This window comes from Phyllostomus discolor, chromosome 4, assembly GCF_004126475.2.
Source record: "Phyllostomus discolor isolate MPI-MPIP mPhyDis1 chromosome 4, mPhyDis1.pri.v3, whole genome shotgun sequence".
Taxonomy (NCBI): Eukaryota; Metazoa; Chordata; class Mammalia; order Chiroptera; family Phyllostomidae; genus Phyllostomus; species Phyllostomus discolor.
In genome coordinates this window covers 25,097,773-25,117,743 of record NC_040906.2, presented here as the reverse complement: position 1 = coordinate 25,117,743, position 19,971 = coordinate 25,097,773, and the positions used below count along the sequence as shown (strand labels likewise).

Here is a 19,971-nt window from a genome sequence, read left to right as displayed (position 1 = left end):
TCTCTGACTCCAGGAGGCTTGTCTCGGGAGCCGTTGGACAGGTTCAAATACTGCCCGATGTAGATACTGGCCTCTTATCAGCACCTGCACGCGAACGCTTTTCAGAGGTGGTGGGTCTGTGCTGTTAAATTGGGCTCTCAGTTTTTCACTAATCTTGGTAGATTGTGCTTTAACTCATCCGTCTGTGACTTATCAACACTGTCTACTGATGCTATTCAGTTACACTGAGTACGGACCTAGTGTCACGCAGCCCCGGGGCCTACACTGGGCTGGTGACATAAGCCGGATGAAACGAGACTCACGTTGAAGTTAACACACACTTCTTATTTTGGTATAATTGGGTTTATTCCTAGGACCAGTGGAAAAAATAACCATGTAAACTTAATTTGTTCTGTCCCCTAAAATAGTCATAGATTTCCGGTCGTAGACCTATTTTACATGAATTCATAAAACCCGAGTCATTCCTGTGACTCCCTCAAATCACGCTGTAGAAAGTAAATTTAAACCACACTCCGTATTCCCCATACTCAGCAGGAGCCCTCTTAGCCCAGATGTCTTTTCCTTTGGGAGTTAGAGCTTCAATGCCGTTCTCGAGAGCAGTTTGCCTCTTCCCTTGAAGACCCATAGAACACAGTCCAGTGTTGTCCCTGTGGCCTTTGGATGTGGGTGCACATCGGCTCTGCTGCCAGGAGTCATGCCGAAAAGTCAGTAATGGTCCGTGGTCCCCGGCCTGGCTCTGTCCCGGGTGCGTTCATCCACTGGTGTCCTGCACCCCCGCTTGTGTGATGCACACGTTTAGTAGCAAGACAGAAGCCATACGCAACACCTGGGTGGTCTTCCGGGACACTTTCAGGTAGATTAGATTTCAGTTATCTGATGCGAGGTCACAAAGGCTTGGACATCTGGGGCCCATTCCACACCATGGATTAAATACGGACCCTGCCGACCAGATGCAAGAGGTAACAGGCGCCTGAGTTCAGTGCTGCTCCCTGGGTTCCAGGTGTAGCTGAGGGTCAACCAATAGGTCTCCGGCCACAGTTACAGATGTCAGAAAAATCTGCATGCAGGGCAGGACAAGATCCAGTCAGATTTTCCCCTGGCAACTTCATTCGACATGTTCCCGGCCAGGGAAGCCCTGTTGCTGTGTTCTGAATCGAGTCTCCCCCGACTGACTCTTGTTTAGAATTTTGTCTTCTGTTAAGTGGCAACTGTGCTTTCCACTTCAGAAGTGAGGCTCTGAGAAATGCTGGGTTCCTTTGCTGCCAAACAGGAAACAGTATTTGAGGCACACAGGCACTGATGATTTTCACCCTTTTTCACCACACAAACTAATTACCAAGATTCTGCAGCACACAAAAAAAATATTTTTTATTTTCACAGGTCTGGCAAAAATAGGTGTAATTTTGATTCATTGACACCAGATGGCTGTTGTCATGTTGGCTGTTGTTGTTGTTTTTATTTGACAATCTAAGGGAAAAGAGGTCAGTGCCCCGGCTAAATACTCAGGTAGTGCATGTTTTAAAACTTCTCGTGGCACACCAGTGTGCCCACGGCACACCAGCTGAGAAACACTGGCAGAAAACCGCCCTTTGCACGTCCCTCAGAGATAACAGTGGCTGCATGATGCAGCACTTCTTCCAGTCCCGCCAGGGACTTTGAACAGTCCAATGAAATGTCATGATCAAAGGTTTCAAATGTGGCTGATAAATCATAGAGATTTGTGCCCAGGATGCCTTAAATTGACTTGTGGATGTTTCTCATCTATCATGAAGGACTTGGTGATTTGAATTTAGTACTTTGATGTTGTCAGTAATTGTTTGCAACTGTAGCTGAATGGCCTGAAGGCATTGCTGGTCTCTCCCTTTCTCGGCTTGCAAAGAGTTAGTGGAGTGTTTTTTTTTGTTTGTTTGTTTTTGTTTTTTTTCAGAGGCTGACCTCAACTCAATGGTAGCAGTGTCGAAAATTTAGGGCACAACAAAGGTTTCGTAAATCCTCATAGAGACCAAAATCACCATCCCCCAGGACCTTCACTGGACACATATTAGGATTCCTTTCATGGTTTTTATAACGGAATTGCTAAAGACACCACTGGGATATCTTCACTTATTCTTTTAGTCAACACTCTTTATGTATTCTTAGGTACAAATGTCATTCCAAAAGTGCTATAGATTGTCCCTCTTTTGGAATCCTCACTGCTATTTGAGTTAGGTTATCTGAAAACTCTCATTGTAAAACCTGCTAGTAATGTTCTTCAGGCAGATTTCCTTACTCTGCATGCACCTTCTGCTCCGTCCCCTGGCTTATGCCCACTTGCTCGCTGAGCAGATCTTACCAAGGTCTGTGAACGAATGTCTTGTCTCTGGCTGCTAAGACCATGTGCCTATCTGCCCCATCAATACCTCAGTCATCATTTTATACTTATTTATCAATCGATATATCTCCTGAATTTCAAAATTCTGTGTAAAAGCAAGTTCTTCTGAAGGATCTTTTCAAGTAAACTCGACTGTTACTTTTCTAATTATTCCATGGGTTGCCGTAAATCTAAGGACTGTAGATTAACCTCGTAAGTCTCTAGGGTGTAAGACTGTAAACTATAGAAAACTGAAAGATCAGCTGACCGGGCAATAGATTGCCCCATAAACCACAGTAATTGACAAGCGTGCAGTCAATATTTCAGGGCGTCTCCTGGAATTGTTTAGCACTGATGTTGATGTCACTTATATGCTCATTTATCATTAAGTCGCAAGGGTGATAACGTATGCCGCATTAGTGTGAATGGTGTTTGTTTTAAAATAAACGTTGATGCTGAAGAAAAAACGTGTTAGGTGAAGGGAAACAAACCTGACAGTAGCAATTTATTTACATATTGGAGGCACAGACACCTCTAATGGGCAAAAAACATGTCCTAGTCGGGGACACTTCAGATTCCAAAGATTTCTGAATTTCGATGTTGGCCTTTGTTCCTCTAGCTCTCTTTAGCTCTCAGTTCAGCGTGCACCTGTGAAGTGCCCCATCTGCGAGGGATCCTCAGTGATTCACTGAGAGGAGTCGCTGGCTACAATGTTACGTTACCCACGGTACCCGCTCCCGTCACTCTCTCTCCTGTTCCTGTGGAAGAACTTGCTTTCTCTCTATCGTAAATGCCCACACTCACTGTGTACTTGTTTAGCATCTGCCTTCCTCCAGCTGCGCATAAGCTCCACAAGATCAGGACCTCTGTGTATTGTGTGCCAGTCTAGAGGGTCTGGAAGGCGGCCTTAGATAGTATTGTTAAATGAGTAAATGAAGGGGTAAAAGAAAAATGCAACTATACACCCAAGGAAAAAAGAGGATGTGACATGTGCTCGAAGGTACAGAAGCTCTGTACCTCAATATATGGTGGGGCTCTCAATATATGGAACTGGGAAGATTGCTATTTAAGAAAAGGAACACATAATTTAAATTAAAAAAAAAACATGAAAATCAATACTTATTTAGAATGAGAAAAAATCACAATTTATTAACTTAATGAAGCTAATATTCTAGGGATGTCAGAAAATATTAAAAACAAAAGTTTGTTAATGGTATGTTAATTGACTACATATTAATTAGTGCTTAAAAATAACTTGTACGCTTTTTCCCTACAATTTTTGACTGTGTGGTCTTTAATAACCTCTTCATGTGTAACATCAATTGTGTTGTACATTAAATAAATGGATAATTTGATTTCTGCTCTAGCATGGTTAATCAAAATGGTTTTTGTTTAAATAATTGGATGTGTTAACCAGGCTTGTAATCTGTGAAACTGCTAGAGGTTTATGTCTTACTAGCGTACGAATTTTAGTTCTATGCCACATTTTCAAGTACATTCTATGTAGGAAAGAACTTTGCAGTTGACAAGGTATTAGTCAGAACTGAATTACCTGAATACTGAAATGTGTACACTGTTACACACTGGGTGAGTAAAGGAGTTTTCTACAGACTAGCTTCTAGCTCCATACCTTTTGAACCTGGTTTATCTTCCAGCACTCACACCCTTCCTGGGGCAAAAGGAGCAGTGGTTCTGTTGTGTTGCCCGGCCCCGTTTCTTTGCGTGATGAAGCTGAGTGAACCGCACAGTGGGTGACAGGGGTGTATCTGTATTCCCCACCAGAGTGCCTAGCAACCATACACAGCAGTGTTGGTGACCCACACAAATATCGTCCACTGTATTCAAAGGAAATAGGTCCCCAATTCAGTTCCTCCTTAACTGGATCCCCAAAATGCTTCTGGCCCCCTAGGTTCACCCGACAGGAGGGAGAGTGTGATGGAGGGGACATTAGAGTTGAAAGAGGTAATATTAATCGATTGCAGTTAAGCCGTTTCACTTATGTAAAGTTTACACGATCATGTAATCACGCGATCATGTGCTCAGGTTCCTGTAAGGCGCCCATGCCATCAAGGGCCCTGAAGTTACGCTTCACTAGCTCCACATCAAACCTTGACGTGTCTGGGTATTCTGAAGAAGTGGAGATTGTTTACGACTTAAAGAATAGATGGGATTAGAACCGATTGTAGCATTACAGTGTAATTGAGAGAGCAGAGCTCGCATGCTCGGGGAGGTCAGGGCCTGCAGGGCACTTTCAGGCAATGGCAGGCAGTCCCGTTTGACGTGTCCCACCTGGCAAAGAAGGCAGCCCACGTTGTAATCGGAGAGGTGGGCTGGGGGAAAGCAAGGAGCCCTGTGAATAGCAGAACAGGAAGACGGAGGTTGTCATGCACGTGTCAGATTTCTTCCTGTCACCGCCACCATTCAGGAGCCTTTATGTGGCTTTATTAATTTAGGCGTCTTTAATTGTGTCTGTTAATGTTCTGTTCCTTTTTCAGGGTGTATGCCTTTTAAAAACCAGGGCCTTGGCTCCTGCTGAACCTCTTCCGTAGTTTGTCATTGTTGGTGGTTGTTTTTTTAATCTTTTGAATTTTACTGTAACCAAGTGACCACTTATGAATTTCTTCCATCAGCATTGCTCAAACAGGGAGTTTTGTCCCGTTCCTGCTTATCAGTGTTCCTCACGGAACAACTTAGGACTGTTCATGTCTGACACACAGCTTCCACTGACTGTACATAACACGGCTGAACTGATGTGGTGGAGTATTTTAAACAATACATAAAATTCTAGATTTGTATATGTCAACAGGGTAAAATGTGAAAACTTCAATAGAAGAAAAAGCACGTGCCCCAGGAGTGTGGCAACAATATACTTCCAGTTGAAAGCTTAACCATCTTCGAGGAAAAGGACGGTTCCCAATGAAAGTCTGTTAAAAACCCCGCTGCTTATTTTTATAGCAGTAGTGCTCCAATTTAGGCAGCGTTACAAATACTAAAAGGCAGTGTATCATGTACGTGCTCACTCATACCTATCGTGTAGCGAGTGACTATTCATTTGCCTGTTTGAACAGGCATGGTTTTTGCAACCCAAAATAAAAGAAAAATGATACTGTTCATCAATGTGAACTTCTTTGCTCCTTTTATGGCAATCCTGGGAGTCATTTTCCTAATGGAGTGATACTTAAGACTAAAGTATTTGGACAGCTAAAATCCTGCTTGAATCTGACTTGGCTTCTCTCGCGTGGTTTCCTCATCACGGTGTCTGAAAGCCCGTCACAGCTGCCGCACTCATCATCACAGGCCAGGCGCGAACCGGGGCAGGCGCTCCTGTCGTGAAAGTGATCTCCTGTTGGTACTTGGCCATAAATCGTGCTGCTACTGATATCACTGCCCACTGTTAAAAACAGGTCTCCGGGTTTCAGTGCAGTGGGGTTGGTTAGGCATCATTTGAAAAGCCCTATCAGCAACCCATAAAATCCACATAAAAAAAGAAAACCTGGTTTCCCCCCCAAACAAGTGACGTGCCCTTTCACTCACCTTTTTTCACTGACAGGACGAATAGACGAGAAGGCTGTCAAGCTGTTTGACGCGTCTGTAAGAGAGATCACGCACTCCGGGAGAGGTGCTATTGTGTCCTGACTGATGGGTCAAGCATCCTGCCAGATATTCCCATGTGGCTATGGATTACGTTGGCCTTTTGAGACTGAGTTTCCACCACTCTTTCCTTTTATCTGTATCCTTCTATTCAGATCTTTCTTTCTATTGACCTCTGTAGATGGAAAGAATTGCTACTGCATTAACGAGATATCATCCCCCTTACTTCCATGCACCTACCCACATAGAGAATGCGACCCCTCCATAGAAGTGCCAACTGAATAAAACTGGAGTAGAAATCAAGTTCAGAGGACTTAAAAGCTGAATTTCTCTGGACCTCAGTTTTCTTATTAGCTATATAAATCATAGAATTATCTCCTTGTGGATCTGGAATGGGACTTTGGTGCAGCTTATCTGGCACACCTGCTTAGCTGATGAGGGGCTAGACTCAGGGAAAGCAGCTTTCTGGAGGTCACCCACAGCCTGACCTGCCTGTGGAAGGCACCATGTCTCTGGAAGACACGTCTGTATTTTAAGGTCATATTCATTCAATTAATGTCAGATTCGTTCCGCAAGTGTTCAACTACAAGGCAAAGGCGTTCTTGTTGAGGCTGACTAGTTACAGGGTCTATTAAGGAAATGTATTATATGACCCCCAAATGCACCGATGTATAGTATTAATATTATTAACATACTATGAATATTGATTATCTGGTAAATGTATATTTTCCTGTTTACCTCTTTATAAGTTTAGAAGACATTTAACCATTTACAATTTATTGTCATCAGCAAAGGTGAATATTTACCAATTTAGGTGTATTTCAGTGGCATTGGCCCCGTTCATGTTTATCTTGTTATCCTAAACAGCAGTGTCAGTAGAATTGGAAGGAGAGTGTGTTTTCTTTCTTCAAATAAGTGATTGGTGATTTGATAATCCAGCAGCACAGAAGTAATCCCTTAGAGCACAGGAAAATTGAAACTCTGAAAAGACCAGGATTTACCCCTATTTGTACATAAACAGTTTGCATGTGGACTCCGGTTTCTCCGTCCTTCCCCCAGCCCCACCTTTTCTCTAGGCTTGCCTCTGTGGCTTTGTTAACCACTTGCCATCCTACGTACCCTTGTTCTCCCTGAGATTCTGTGAGGATTGAGCATCCTGATGTTCTCATTGTTTTGCATGTGATGATACTGATAGACCTACACCGACTCTTCCTCTTTTTTCAATCTTTGTTTAGGTCCTGTTTGTCTCTCCTCACTTACCCTGGATGCTGATGTGATTTCCAACATGAGCTTCATACTCGTCTTTATGAAAGGCCAGTTGAAAATCTAGTGTCTTATTTTTCAGGTGTATCAAGATATCTCAGATTAGCCCTGGCTGGTGTGGCTCAGTGGACTGAGTGCCAGCCTGCAAACCAGTCACTGGTTCGATTGCCTGTCAGGATGCGTGCCTGGGTTGCCAGGCCAGGTACCTGGTGGGGGATGCTGGAGAGACAAGCACACATTGAGATTTCTCTCCCTCTCTGTCTCCCTCCCTCCCCCTCTCTAAAAAAGTAAATGGGTAAAATCTTTTTTTAAAAAAAAGATATCTTAGATTATAAGCAAATTCTAACCCTCCATGGGCTAAAGCCAAGAGGCATGGTTTCTTCTGAAACGAATCAAAAACACTTCCTGAAACTTTCCTATTGCTCACTGTTCCCCAAGTTTTAGATTTCTGCTTTATGCCCCTCCTTGCTTGCTTTGTATGTGTAGTCAGTGCTAATTTCTCCCACGTTTTCTTCTGGTTTATTATTGCATCTCTGCCCATGACTGCTGGGTTCCCATTCCTTTCCTTCCCATGGCTTTTCCAGGCTCTCTGTGCTCCAGGCCCCTTCTTACACATGCCCCGTCAGCCCACTGCAGCATCACATGGATAGTTCTTCTAGACCGTGGTTTCAATCTGTGTAGCTGCCTGTCTTTCTGAGACATCCTTCAAAACGCCCAATATAGAATGTTATGTGTAACATATCATCTGTCATTGAAGTCAGCTCCATCCAAAACACATCCTCTAAATGTGGAAATAATCAGCCGAGGCACGCGTGTGTGTGCATATGTGGGTGATATTACAGCAAAGAGACAGAAACTTAAAATTACATAGATAAATTTGTGTTGGCCTTTATATCTTATGAGACTCATTGATGTACCAGTTTGAGCCTTTTAACTAGTTTCTGTCTCTTTCAAAAATTCTTTTCTTCAAAATGGATTAGGTGATCTTCCTAAGGCTCTCTTCATTCCATTTATAGGGGACATTAGACAAGGAACTGTACCCCTTTTAACTCCAGTTTTACTGTCATTAAAATGGTGATTGCTCTACAATTGGAATATGTATCATTGTTCAGAGACACCTGGGATCTGGGTCTAATGCTGCTTGGCTCAAGGCCTGGGCGAACTTGAGGGATCCAGCCATCTCCTTAAAGGGAAGAGCAGTGAGAGTGTGAGTTTTTCCTGAGTGTGACGTGAGCTCTAAATATATATAGGCAGTGCTCCAGGGAGAGTCAAACTCACCTGATGTGACAGGATCCTATCTTGCCAGGACAGAGTCACCAGCAGCTACACACCTAATTGGGGGCCCTTGTGCATGGAGGGGCACAGCTTCTCTTTGGCTATATCTTTGGCTTGCAGTAAGTTTCTGTGCATTTGGATGAATGAGATGGGACTGGACCCAGGCTACAGTGTGTGTGTTCGCTGTTACAGGCTCCATAACCCATACATCACCCTCCCAGAATGCTGCACTGGTACCGCCGTTCTGTGCGCTAAAACAGTCTGTGCTGTCACGTCCCCTTTAAAATATAAGCCAGAGGAAGCACCTTGGCTACTCATCTTAACATCGCCTGCCCTGCAGAGTCCTAGATGCAGCACGAGGCTGTGAATATTGAACTGTGTGGAAAATTATAATGCAGTTGTTTCCATAAAACTTGATGCTTTAAAATGCATAGCAATTTCTTCTTTTATTTGGGTTTTATAGCCACTGGCTTTGAAACTATGATTTTAAGTAGCACTGCTATTCTCTTGAGCTGAACCGACGGCTTTTGCCTCTAACAGCTGAGAGGCTTTTCTCAATTAGCTGAAAAATACCAGTGAACTACCTGTTTTTTAGTATCTTTTTTTTTCCTTAAAAAGCTTTGCTTTCTATAATAAGGCTATATACCTGGTTAAGCAAAGAATTACGTTTTACTATTTTAATTTACATATTCATCCATGAAAATTAACTTGACTTTCGGGAGTTCTGCTTTTTGAGCATGTAAGGAACACTGTACAACAGCAAGTGCCACTGTGTCCTGTATATCCAGGGAAGGGGGACTTCCTGCGTGAGCACAACGTGCTAGCCAGTGCCATGCGTGCCTTATTTTATTTCAGCCCCCCATCAATTCTGCAGTGTGTTGTTATCACCAGGTTTTAAAAGATGAGAATGTGTCACCAAGCAGTTCAAAAAGCCAGGAAAGGTGAAGCTCAGTCTATTTGACCCCCAAACCCATGGTCGTCTCCATTGTACCAACGCATGGTAGTTCGTTGTGTTAGCTTTCCAATCTTCCTGTTAGGTTATGAGCTCCTTCAGTGCAGGGGTTGTGTTTTATTCACTAGGAGGTTCCCTAATACCAGGTTAGTTTTTCCCTTCTCATTTTAGTTAGGCTTGCTTGTGAGGTATGCCTTCTACTCCATCACATATATCCAAGCATTTACCCAAATCGTCCTCAGTACTGTTGATTCCTTGCCTTCTGTTACATACTAGGACATATCTCCTGTGTCTTTAAGTTTGTCTTGAAGTCAGGAATTCAGTCTGTTCCTAACACCTACCTTTAAATGGGACTTGCACAATTTAAAAGTAAAGTTTGAATTGCCAAAATTCTCTGAGACAGGAGTTCACATTTAAAGACGCTCCTTATTAATTCTAATATGAAATGATTTGGATTTGTTGTTAACACATTAAGAAAGCCAAAATAAAATGAGGAGGTAACTCAACAGGAGACAAAGCGCGGTATACAGGAAGTGCAGAGAAGAACGAAACATTCCCACGGAGTTGGGAGTGTGTTTGAGAAAGACGTAGCCATCTGACAGTCCCTTTCTGTGTGCGTTCCGAGCAGCGCGCACACTTGCACAGAACCGAAGTGCCTTCTTATGGGAGGTGCACCGCCATAGCACAGCATGTTGATTGAATCCAGACACCCAAATACAATTGTGTTGTTATAAAATTATGTCTTACATAACAGTAAGTGAGGAGTCACAGCCATGTCCTTAAAGTTGAAGGAAAACTAGCCTGGATTCTTTAAGGAAAACATATTTATCCTACAAGAAAAAACAACAGGTCTTTTCCCCACAAGCACACTCCAAACACATATTCTATAAACATTCAGATGAATGCACAGGACTCAGTGTAACTAAAAGCGTCATTCCCTCACATTCCTGTTTCTGTCCCTCTACTGACCTTGGCATCATGGTGGTTTTACTTGCTTTTCATTTGTTTTGTTATATTTTATTCATATGTTTTTCTCCAATTTGATGTGCATTGTATGGATCTGCTTTAAATGCTTGCAAACAAACCAGAATTTCATGAAATTGGCCTCATTCTCAATCTTAAAGAGAATGGGTTACTTCTGAGGATATCATAGTCAGACTGCCTTGTTCACTTGTTCGTGGTAATAAAGGAGCTTCACCCGGGAGCCAGTTAGTCTTCAGCTTACCTGAAGGAGGGAACAATATAGTGGTGCAGGGCGGGAGCTCTGCCGCCTTCAGATTGTGCGGTACTTCGTATTCCTTCTGCTCTCCCTGATTTTAACTGTTTTGTTCAGGAACAGTTGCCAGCCATTCAACCATTGCTGTGTCACTTGCTTGAGAAATTTCTTAGATGGAGATGGAGAAGGTGGGGGAATAATGTAGTGAAGTACCTATTGATAAGAAATAAATAGTCGAATGTGAACTTGGAATTCATAATGCCTTTTGGCATAGTGTTTCATCCTAAGCAGCATGATAATTTCTTATTATAAAATAAGTAATTTTATTAAAAAGCAACTTTTATCTGAACAAGGGTGAAAGTATCAGCAATTCTGTTTCGTAGACAGAGTAAGAATGTTGGAACACGTAGAAAACTCAGATTTGTAAATAATTTTAAATAGATTTACCCTTTTATAACTGTACCATATAAAATGAAGTATGAAATGTGATATTTTAAACGGCAGTAGCTTGAGAGAATTGGGGAATTAGTTTCAGAATATTGATTAATGGGGAATTGCATTTCTACTGTTTTCCACTTTTTTCCCACACCCACAAGCATACAAATAAAAACTTAATTTTTATACGAGAGCAATTTTAAACTACAAATGGATTTTTTTGAGATTTTCCTCCATAGTGGCCAATTTTGCATGAAACAAATTATTTTAGGCCTAATTGCTAGCAGAATAGTTAGGCCGCTAGCTCTGCTAAGGTTGAATTTCATTTGAACTTTCTAATGGTATGATCTTTTTTTTTTTTCAGAATTTAATAACTGACTCAAATATTTAATAGTGGAAGCTTTCATTAAATTAAAAAGAAATCAGGATATATTTTTAGAAGAAGTAATTTCTTTTCCTTATCAGTTTTATCTACTTTAGGAGGAAAGAGGAGAATGAAACTGATCTCTTTGTGTACTTAAATAGACATTAATGCTATAACCCCAGCAAATAATTTATTTTTGTATATATCATCATTCAGAAGATTTGGGAAGCCCCAAATGGCAGTAATAACTATACTTCCAGCTCTACAGAAAAGCAAATTGCACTGGCTGTGGGAACCTCTTTACTGGTCTGCCGGACAATAATTCTTTTCAGGACTCAAATGTATCTTCTAGATCAGTTTCAGATGGAACATGGTCCTCATTGGCCGGGCCTGACAGTGTTTGCTTAAGTACAGTGACTTATTCTGAAATGCAAGTAGGGAAAGATGAGAGTTGAAAGATTTTGTTTCCATGTTACATTCTGTGAACAGACGACAAAAGATCATTAAATGGATTAATTTACAAGCATCCGTAAGAAATAGAATGTTTTTACATGAAAGCCAGTTGTAAACCTTTTTAATTAAATGGCATTGTACCATGCAGTCCCTCCCCTCCAGGGTTCCTGTGACCTCTCACCTCTTGTTTTGTCACACAGGCACTCCGCTGCTGGTGAGGAGGAGCAGTGACCCGGCGCCCGGCCCACCTGCTGACGCCCAGCTGAGCGGGGCACACCCCGGTGGCCAGAGTCTGAAACCTGTTATTCTAGTAGGTATCTTGCCGTTCGCATTTCTAATGAAATATCAAAGTACCTTACCCATAAATAGATTTGCAGTCTTAAGTAAGTTGACCATGAGAGACCTTTTGATAGGATATATAATATTAGTTACAATAATAACTAGTATGAGCTATTACTAGTCTTAGTTGTAATAATGGCTTTTGTTTACACAGCACTGACCATGTGCGTAGCAGTGTTTTAAGTCATTTGAACTTGTGCATCAAAGGAACAACATGTGTGTTTGTCTCCATTTTACTGATGATAAAACGGAGGTGGAGGAAGGTTTAGCAATTTGTCTCAGGTCACAACTGGAAAGTGTCAGAGCCAGGAATTCAACCCAGGTGGTTTGGCTCCACAGTCCATGCCCTTACCCTGGACTACCCTGTGCACTACCCTGCTGAATTCCATCCTCCTCCTGCTTCATAATGCCCAAGGATGTCATTGATATCTTTTCAGTGTGTCACTAAAATGCTTTTGAAGTCCCAACATGGCGAATGGTGATACAGTTTCAAGATAACCCATATCATGGATATGTGGCACTAGTATTGGGTTTCTAGAACTTAACATTAAAACTAAAGGAAAATAATATTGCATACCCAGAGTGCTGATAACCAGATACACTCATATGCTATACTTATAAACTGATGGATTACATGGAGAATAGTTTCCTAAAGAGATAACGTCCTCCTTTCACATGGGTTTGTGGGTCTCCCTGCTTAACCCTGAGTAGTTCTGAAGAGTTGCATCTGTGGTTCCTTCTTTGAAATGGGCTGAGAAGAGGCTGCTGGTTACTGGCTGCATATCGCTGCACAAGTGGTCTTCAGTAATGCAAACGGTTCCTAGAAGCAACGTTCTTCCCCATGTTAAGTCATACTGTCTGTAACACCTTATGGAAAAGGGAGTATTTACAGGCATATGAGGATGCCTTTTTGATTATGTTTTATTGATTATGCTATTAGAGTTGTCCCAATTTTCCCCCTTTGCCCCCATCCATCCAGCCCCCCCCCACTCCCTCAGGCAGTCCCCACAATACTGTCCGTGTCCGTGGGTCCTGCCTCTGTGCTCCTCGGCAACACCCCTTCCTGTGCTGCACTCTACAGCCCGTGACTGTCCGGTGACCGCCGATCTGTGCTTCTCAGTCCCGGCACCCTTTCGCCCATCCCCTGACCCCTGCCCTCTGGCAACCATCGGAATGTTCTCTGTATCTATGAGCCTTTTCTATTCTCCTTATTTTGTTTTTTTATATTTAATTATTGATATATATGTATTTGTTGACATTTTATTGTTCATATTTTCGCTCTTCTTCAAGAAGACCCTTTAACATTTCCTATAATGCTGGTTTGGTGGTGATGAAATGAACTCATTTAGCTTTTTCTTGTCTGGGAAGCTCTTTATCTGCCCTTCCATTCTAAATAGGCTTTGCTGCGTAGAGCAATCACAGATGTAGGTCCTTGCTTCTCATCACTTTTACTGTTTCTTGCCAATCTCATCTAGTCTACAAAGTTTCTTTTGAGAAATCAGCTGATGCTGAATAAACAAAATGGATTCTTCCACTTTTGTATAGAACATTCTTATCAAGAAACTGTGTCAATCTCTTTGAGGTAGAATTTACTATATCAAATCATTAGATAGTTACTAATAGGTTAGTGGCAGTATTTTGGCATTTTTTTTCCTGTGGACAAAGAAGCGAGTATCCTGAAAGTAGTTTAAATGTAATACTTCTTACTCTCTATCCTTTTAAGGAAATATGTGTAATGGAAAATGAATTAACAAAAATTAGGTGTAGGCGTGCTGCTGTACTGATTAGTAGAAACAGGAGCAGTATGTGGTGTGGTGTGGTGTGTGCTTGCATGTGTTTGCATGTATGTGTTGAACGCACACTGACTGAGACCGTGTTACGTCTCAATGTATTGGACAGGAAGGAAAAAAGAACTATGTAAATAAGAGAATAATTACATAAAAGAGAAAAGCTGCAATTTACTGCATATTTTGACAATGTCAGATACCCTAAAATGAGAGTGCGTCTCATTGTGTTGCCATCGTTTACATGCAGAAGAGCCGCCAGTTAGTTCCGTGTGTTTATCCCTGGTGCTCTGTGTTTAGACCAGTTGGAAATACATCAGTATTGCTTTTCCTAGAGGGGGTGAGGGCTCCTCTCTTTCTGATAGATTCTGTGTCCTTACCAAAATACAATACCACGGAGTTCTAAGTTGGAGTATTTGGGGTGAGAGATACACTGTTACTAACAAAGATGCAAATCCTGACTCAGGAAGAAATGCTGACATTCCAAATGCTCTTATCCAACAATATGCAAGTTATAAGACATGGGCCAAGTCCACATGTAAAAAGGAAACAGTAAAAAGGAAAACACATATTTCCTCTTTTTCTCACAGTGCTCTCTGTGGATGATGAAGTGTAGACGTGGGACCCAGAGAACAGCGTCTGGTCCTTGACCTGCTGCAGAATAGCAGCACATCCTTCTCGCTGCAGTCGTAAAATAATCTCCGTGAAAACTTTAAGCATTAACAGCCCAGCGTCCAGGCATTGTGCCTTTTTTATCTCTTTATCGCTAGTGTCAAGTACATGAAGGGTGCCCAGAATGTATGGGCTGCATTTACAAATGCAAGACACACAGTTTTCTGGGAAGAGGCCTAGAAGTTCTCAGCAATTACCCAGCTTTTCTAATTTGACCATTCGTTCTGCTCCCCCAAAAGAATGTACCAGGTGAAGGTTTATCTGCTCCAGGGTCTGGCTCACCCCGGGCAAGAGACAGATAGATAGTGTAATTGCCCTCTTGTGTAGGTTAGGCAAATTAGTTAGTGAAGACATGGAGGTGTACCTATTTTTACCTAGAAGAAAAGTACGTTTGTGTCCGTGTGTGTATTATAACTCCATTGATTCATCCCTGCATGTTCAGACTTGTGGACTGGGTAGAACTGCATTGTCCAGTGTCATGGCCACTGGCTCCATGTGCCTGTTGAGCAGTAAATGTGTATTTTAAGTGTGATGTCCACACTGGACCTCAAAGATTGAAATATGAAAAGCAAGGCAAAATATCTCACTAATAATTTTTGTATTGACAACATGTTGAAATTATACTAAGTTTGCTGCATTGGGTTGAACAAAATATATTATTAAAATTACTTGTGTTTATTTTTTAAAAACCATTCTACTACAAAATGTAAAATTACATCCGTGGATCACATTCTGTTTTTGTTGGACGGAGCAGCCCCAGACGGAAGTAAAACCTGACAAGGCAGTGATGAAGCGGCCGGGGGCCCTCGGGAGGGCTGTGTGAGTTGCACTCGGGGTCCGGGGCAGCAGTGTGATTCGGTTTGCCTGGGGCAGTCCCAGTCCATGCCTGATGAGTAAGTGTCCCCACTAGCTCTCAGCGGCGTTCGCCCGTGGATGATGAATTATGTGGCACCCTACACTGTAGCCCTATAGTCACTTTGACCGTTTGCTCAGTGACAAGAGGTCTTTCCAGGGAGCCATGTCACATGACCACGGCTCCCACATCGGATCACACTGCAGAGAGGGTTCTTTGTGGCAAGGGCCCCGAGCCCAGGGAGTGCAGAATGGGAGACTGCAGATTCCTTTCCATCTCTCCGATTCCGTAATTCTACTCGATGCCTCCTCCACAGCCCAGTGACTTCACCCCGGACTCCCATGATTTGATAAGTGATGACGAATATGGGGAGTGTGTGATAATGTACCCATGTAGCAACTAGCATGAGAAATAATTGCTTAAATTGCTCTCTACAATTGCATTTCATTTCAATATCGAAAGGAAAAAACAATCAAAATTTCCATCTCTTAAGCAGAGTTTTCACATGTAAGTAATTCACAGATGGCAGAGCCCCAAGTGGGTACTGTTCAATCTTTCCCAAGAAATGAAACTTACTTATAACCCAGAGCATAAGAAGCCGTAAGGCTGAATAGTTGACACATTTGATTATGTTGAAATATTGCCTTTAAAACCACAGTTGATGACTGTTATTTTTAGTTGCACTTCATTAGGCTTACTGTAGAGGGAAGAGTTTTCTTTGATGCCTGGAGTTATGTGTTTTTGTGAAGTTGGAAAAGTCGGACTTATTTTCTACCTGGTTAAGTTATTACAAATTGCTTCTTTAAGATGGACACCCTCAGACAGGTGGGAGTTTTGAAAAGGATTTAAATTAGAAAAATCTGATTCTCTGCAAGCCTCAGATTCTTTGAACAATGACAAGCCAGCGAACCCCATTGTCACGTAGAACACCACCGGATAAACAGCGTGAAAATTTTCCTTCCTTTCTTCCTCTTTTCATAAACCTATCTGGTTGATCAGAATAGCATTATTATTAGTGCGCAACTAGTAATGACTGTTTTTCTTCCAAGTCCATAGAAAATCCAATTCTACTGACTGCTTTTGAATTAAGAAAGAGAATCCTAGGGGGCAAGTTATTGTAGTAAGAGTCAGCTTATGGGACGCCTCACCTTCCCCGCCTTGATTGTAATCCGGTGTTCTTGGCTTCAGGGCATGCCATAAAACCGGGATCTTGAAATTGATGTCCCCGAATTTGCGGATGGAAGAGAACTCTAAAACAGATGTGCTTTTTTTTTCTTAATATCCGGTTAACTACTATGGTTGTTTTGAGTTTTAATGACTGTTTATAGTTTCACATTTAACCCCCTAAAGCAAAAAAGATCCTGCAGGGTGAGTAAATTAAAAAGTGGATTTCCGAGCACTCTAAGGCTGTGGTTGTTTTCAGACAGTGAATGACTTTGTTCTAAAACTATTACTTGTCTTACATCACCATAATAAATTAAGCAAATACTGGTCTGTCTTCTTAAAGTCCATGTCAATAACGTGTACACTTTATTTCACACAATAGTAATAACATGGCAGCCTTCGCGCCTGTGAAGCTGGAAGTCCGTGTCTCACATGGTCTGTCAGTTCTCTGAAGTCTTTGCCCTGGCATAGGGGCAGAGAGAGAGAGAGAGAGAGAGAGAGATGTGTGTGTATATTTCATGAAGGAGACTCCATCACTGTCATTAAATTTTAAAAGGAAAAGAAAAGAGCAAGAGCTAGTTTTGGGGTTTCGGATGAAATAATGTGGGAAAGACACCATTTCTCAAAGTATGATAAATCACAGAGATTAAGAAGTAAAGTGGAAATTGTCACCCCTGCAAATATGTATTAAACAATTAAGGTTATTTCATCGTATTTTCACCTTTTCTATCCACCACATCGTATGTAAATTCAAGATGTTAAGATGAATAGATGCTTTTGAATTGCTGCAGTGAGAGACCAAAAATAACTCTTCAGTCAGTAGCAAACTAATTCTTAGCAACAGTGAGGTCGGGGAGGAAGGGCAGGGACTGGCTGTGGGAAAAGTGGTGGGATGCATTTCCAGCCGTCCTCCTTGTTCAGAGGGGAGGAGAAGGGAGAATCCAGTGTTGATTCTTCGGAGTTTGAGGTATTTTTTCAGCAAAGAGAGTGGCAGGTAGCTTCTAGTGGGAGAAAGTATCTCCAGTGAACAAAAGCATTATCTTTATGCCTTGCATATAATTGATTTCAGAATTTTTCCCTTGTATGTCACATATATTGAAATTATAGTCAGTGTTGCTCCCAGTTTAAGCATTTTCAAACCCATGAAAGAAATAATCATGATACAACAGAAAAATGGAAATAGCTTGGCTTTTAGGATTCAAATCATTGAATTGCCACTGAGATGTCAGAGGGCTTTTGGTTATGGGTCACTTACTGTCAAAATCTAACATAGAAACTTCACAAAAATTCTGGATAACCAACTAATATATTTCTATCCATCAGGTACACAACTAAATAACTGTGCAAACACTGGAACCAAATTAATTGTTGTAGATACCAATGCAAATCGGAAGGCGGGCTCTGTCCATTGTCTTCCGAAGAAGAGAGATGGATACTGCAGAGCAAAAGGGAGGCAGATGTAGCATGTAATATATAATTGCATTATTTAGAGATACTGAAGCCTACATAGGTTTTTCTTTTTTCTCCCTCTCCTGACACAGTGATTTAATAATAGTCCTGGTGTTTGTAACTCCAGCTGTTCACGCTGCGTGCTGATAAGACCAGAGCTTGGAGACGCATTGCAGCGATGGCTTTCATATGGCTTTGTTTTTAAGAGATAAAGCTGCCATCTAATATTTCATGGGGCCAAATGTTTACTTAGTTTGGCAAGTGTAGGTAGGTAGCTTAATTTCTGAAGCATTTATATTTGTAAGACTCAAGGTTAGGTGGGGGAAATCCAGATGTCCAATTTACTCTGCAACAGAGATTTTCAGCAAATCTTGTAGACGTCGGTGAATCAGAATCGGATTGTCTGAACGTATGTACCATGACTAATCAAAGAAGCTGGCAAACGTGACCCCTGTGTAGGTGCGTGCTCCCCCATCATTCCTCCTGAGTCTAGTCCAGACCTGAAAGTCTAAAGAAGGCTCACTATGCAGAGGTCAATTTCAGAAATTGAAAAGGTAACCGTGACATGTCATCTTTCGCTGTTTAGATTGACCTGCACGTAATGAAAATTGAATGGGTTTTGCCTTCATGTCAACATTAATTGATTAATCCCTCAGATGTTCAAGACTCCTGCCATGCACCATCTGGAAAGCATAAAATATGGTCCCTGTCCTCAGGATACTTACAACCTAGTTATGAAGACCAGACCTAAAGCAGTTAAACAGCCCTAGCGAGCTGCCCGCGAGTATCAAATGATCAAATCATGCATTGTCAACAATGAAAACGAGTGTCCTTTGCCGGAAGTCTGCACTCTGCTCAGCCTCTGGAGCCCCTCCAGGGAGCTGCCGTGTGTGGTATCTCTATTAGTTCTTGTCTCTCTCGGATACAACTGCCTGTTTGCACATGTTACAAGGCTGAGCGCCTCAGCGGGATGAGCCACCATATTCACTTTTGTATTCCAGCCCCCAAGCACGGTGCCTGACACGTGAACATGTGATTAGATGATTACAACTTTTGTACTTCTGAGATGGGCAAGATGAATTCAGTTTAACAACGTTTAATTATTTTGTAAAGGTGTGTATAGTTGTGTGTATATAGATTGTTTGTGTTTGTGAATTACAATGTAAAAGTTGGGCAATAATCTGTTTAACATACTGTTCTGCTCCTAAAGTAGCTTTTTAGTTTAGACTTTCCTGCTGTAGGACAGTGTTACCTGTGTTGTCAAGGGAAGAAGAATGTTTAGACACAAACCCTCCACTTAGAATTAAAATGCGAGTGGGTGGCTGATATCAGCAGTGTCAGCTCTGAGATCCATTTCACCTTCTTGCAGCTCTTGAAAAGTCCATCGTAGAAACTGGTTCTGAGGAAGAATAGACATTATAGAAAGAGACCAGCATTGATAATTCTAGAGATTAACCATTATAAAAGGTGATGTTGTTAGCACCCAAGATATATTAACAAAGAATAGAAATTAATATGCATGCAATAGAGTCAACTATCCGAGTTCTTCTTTGTCAATAAAACTATGAGTTCTACATTCAAAAAGCTACTCTTGGTAGTTACGGCTTTGGAAGTTACTATTAAATGTGTTTAAAAAGTTAGAAAATTCTTGAGTAGATTAGAATTTTCTGGACAGGATGCATCTTTTATGCCCATAAAAATAAAGATGTTCCCCTTCCAAATTTTTCTCATATTCCGTTTTCTTTAAAAAGTTCATCTGGTTTTAAGTGATTTTGAAGAAAATAAAAATCCTGGTATTTGAATTAGTTCAA

General features: G+C 41.6%; 1 protein-coding gene across 1 annotated transcript in view; it reads left to right on the top strand.

The window, feature by feature from the left end:
- The window catches only part of PARD3B (par-3 family cell polarity regulator beta), a 972,625-nt gene that overhangs the window by 436,800 nt on the left and 515,854 nt on the right, over positions 1–19,971 (top strand). The window contains exon 4 of the mRNA XM_028510082.2: positions 12,100–12,209. Coding sequence (XP_028365883.1) covers positions 12,100–12,209 — 110 coding nt within the window. The remainder of the gene's footprint in view (positions 1–12,099; positions 12,210–19,971) is intronic.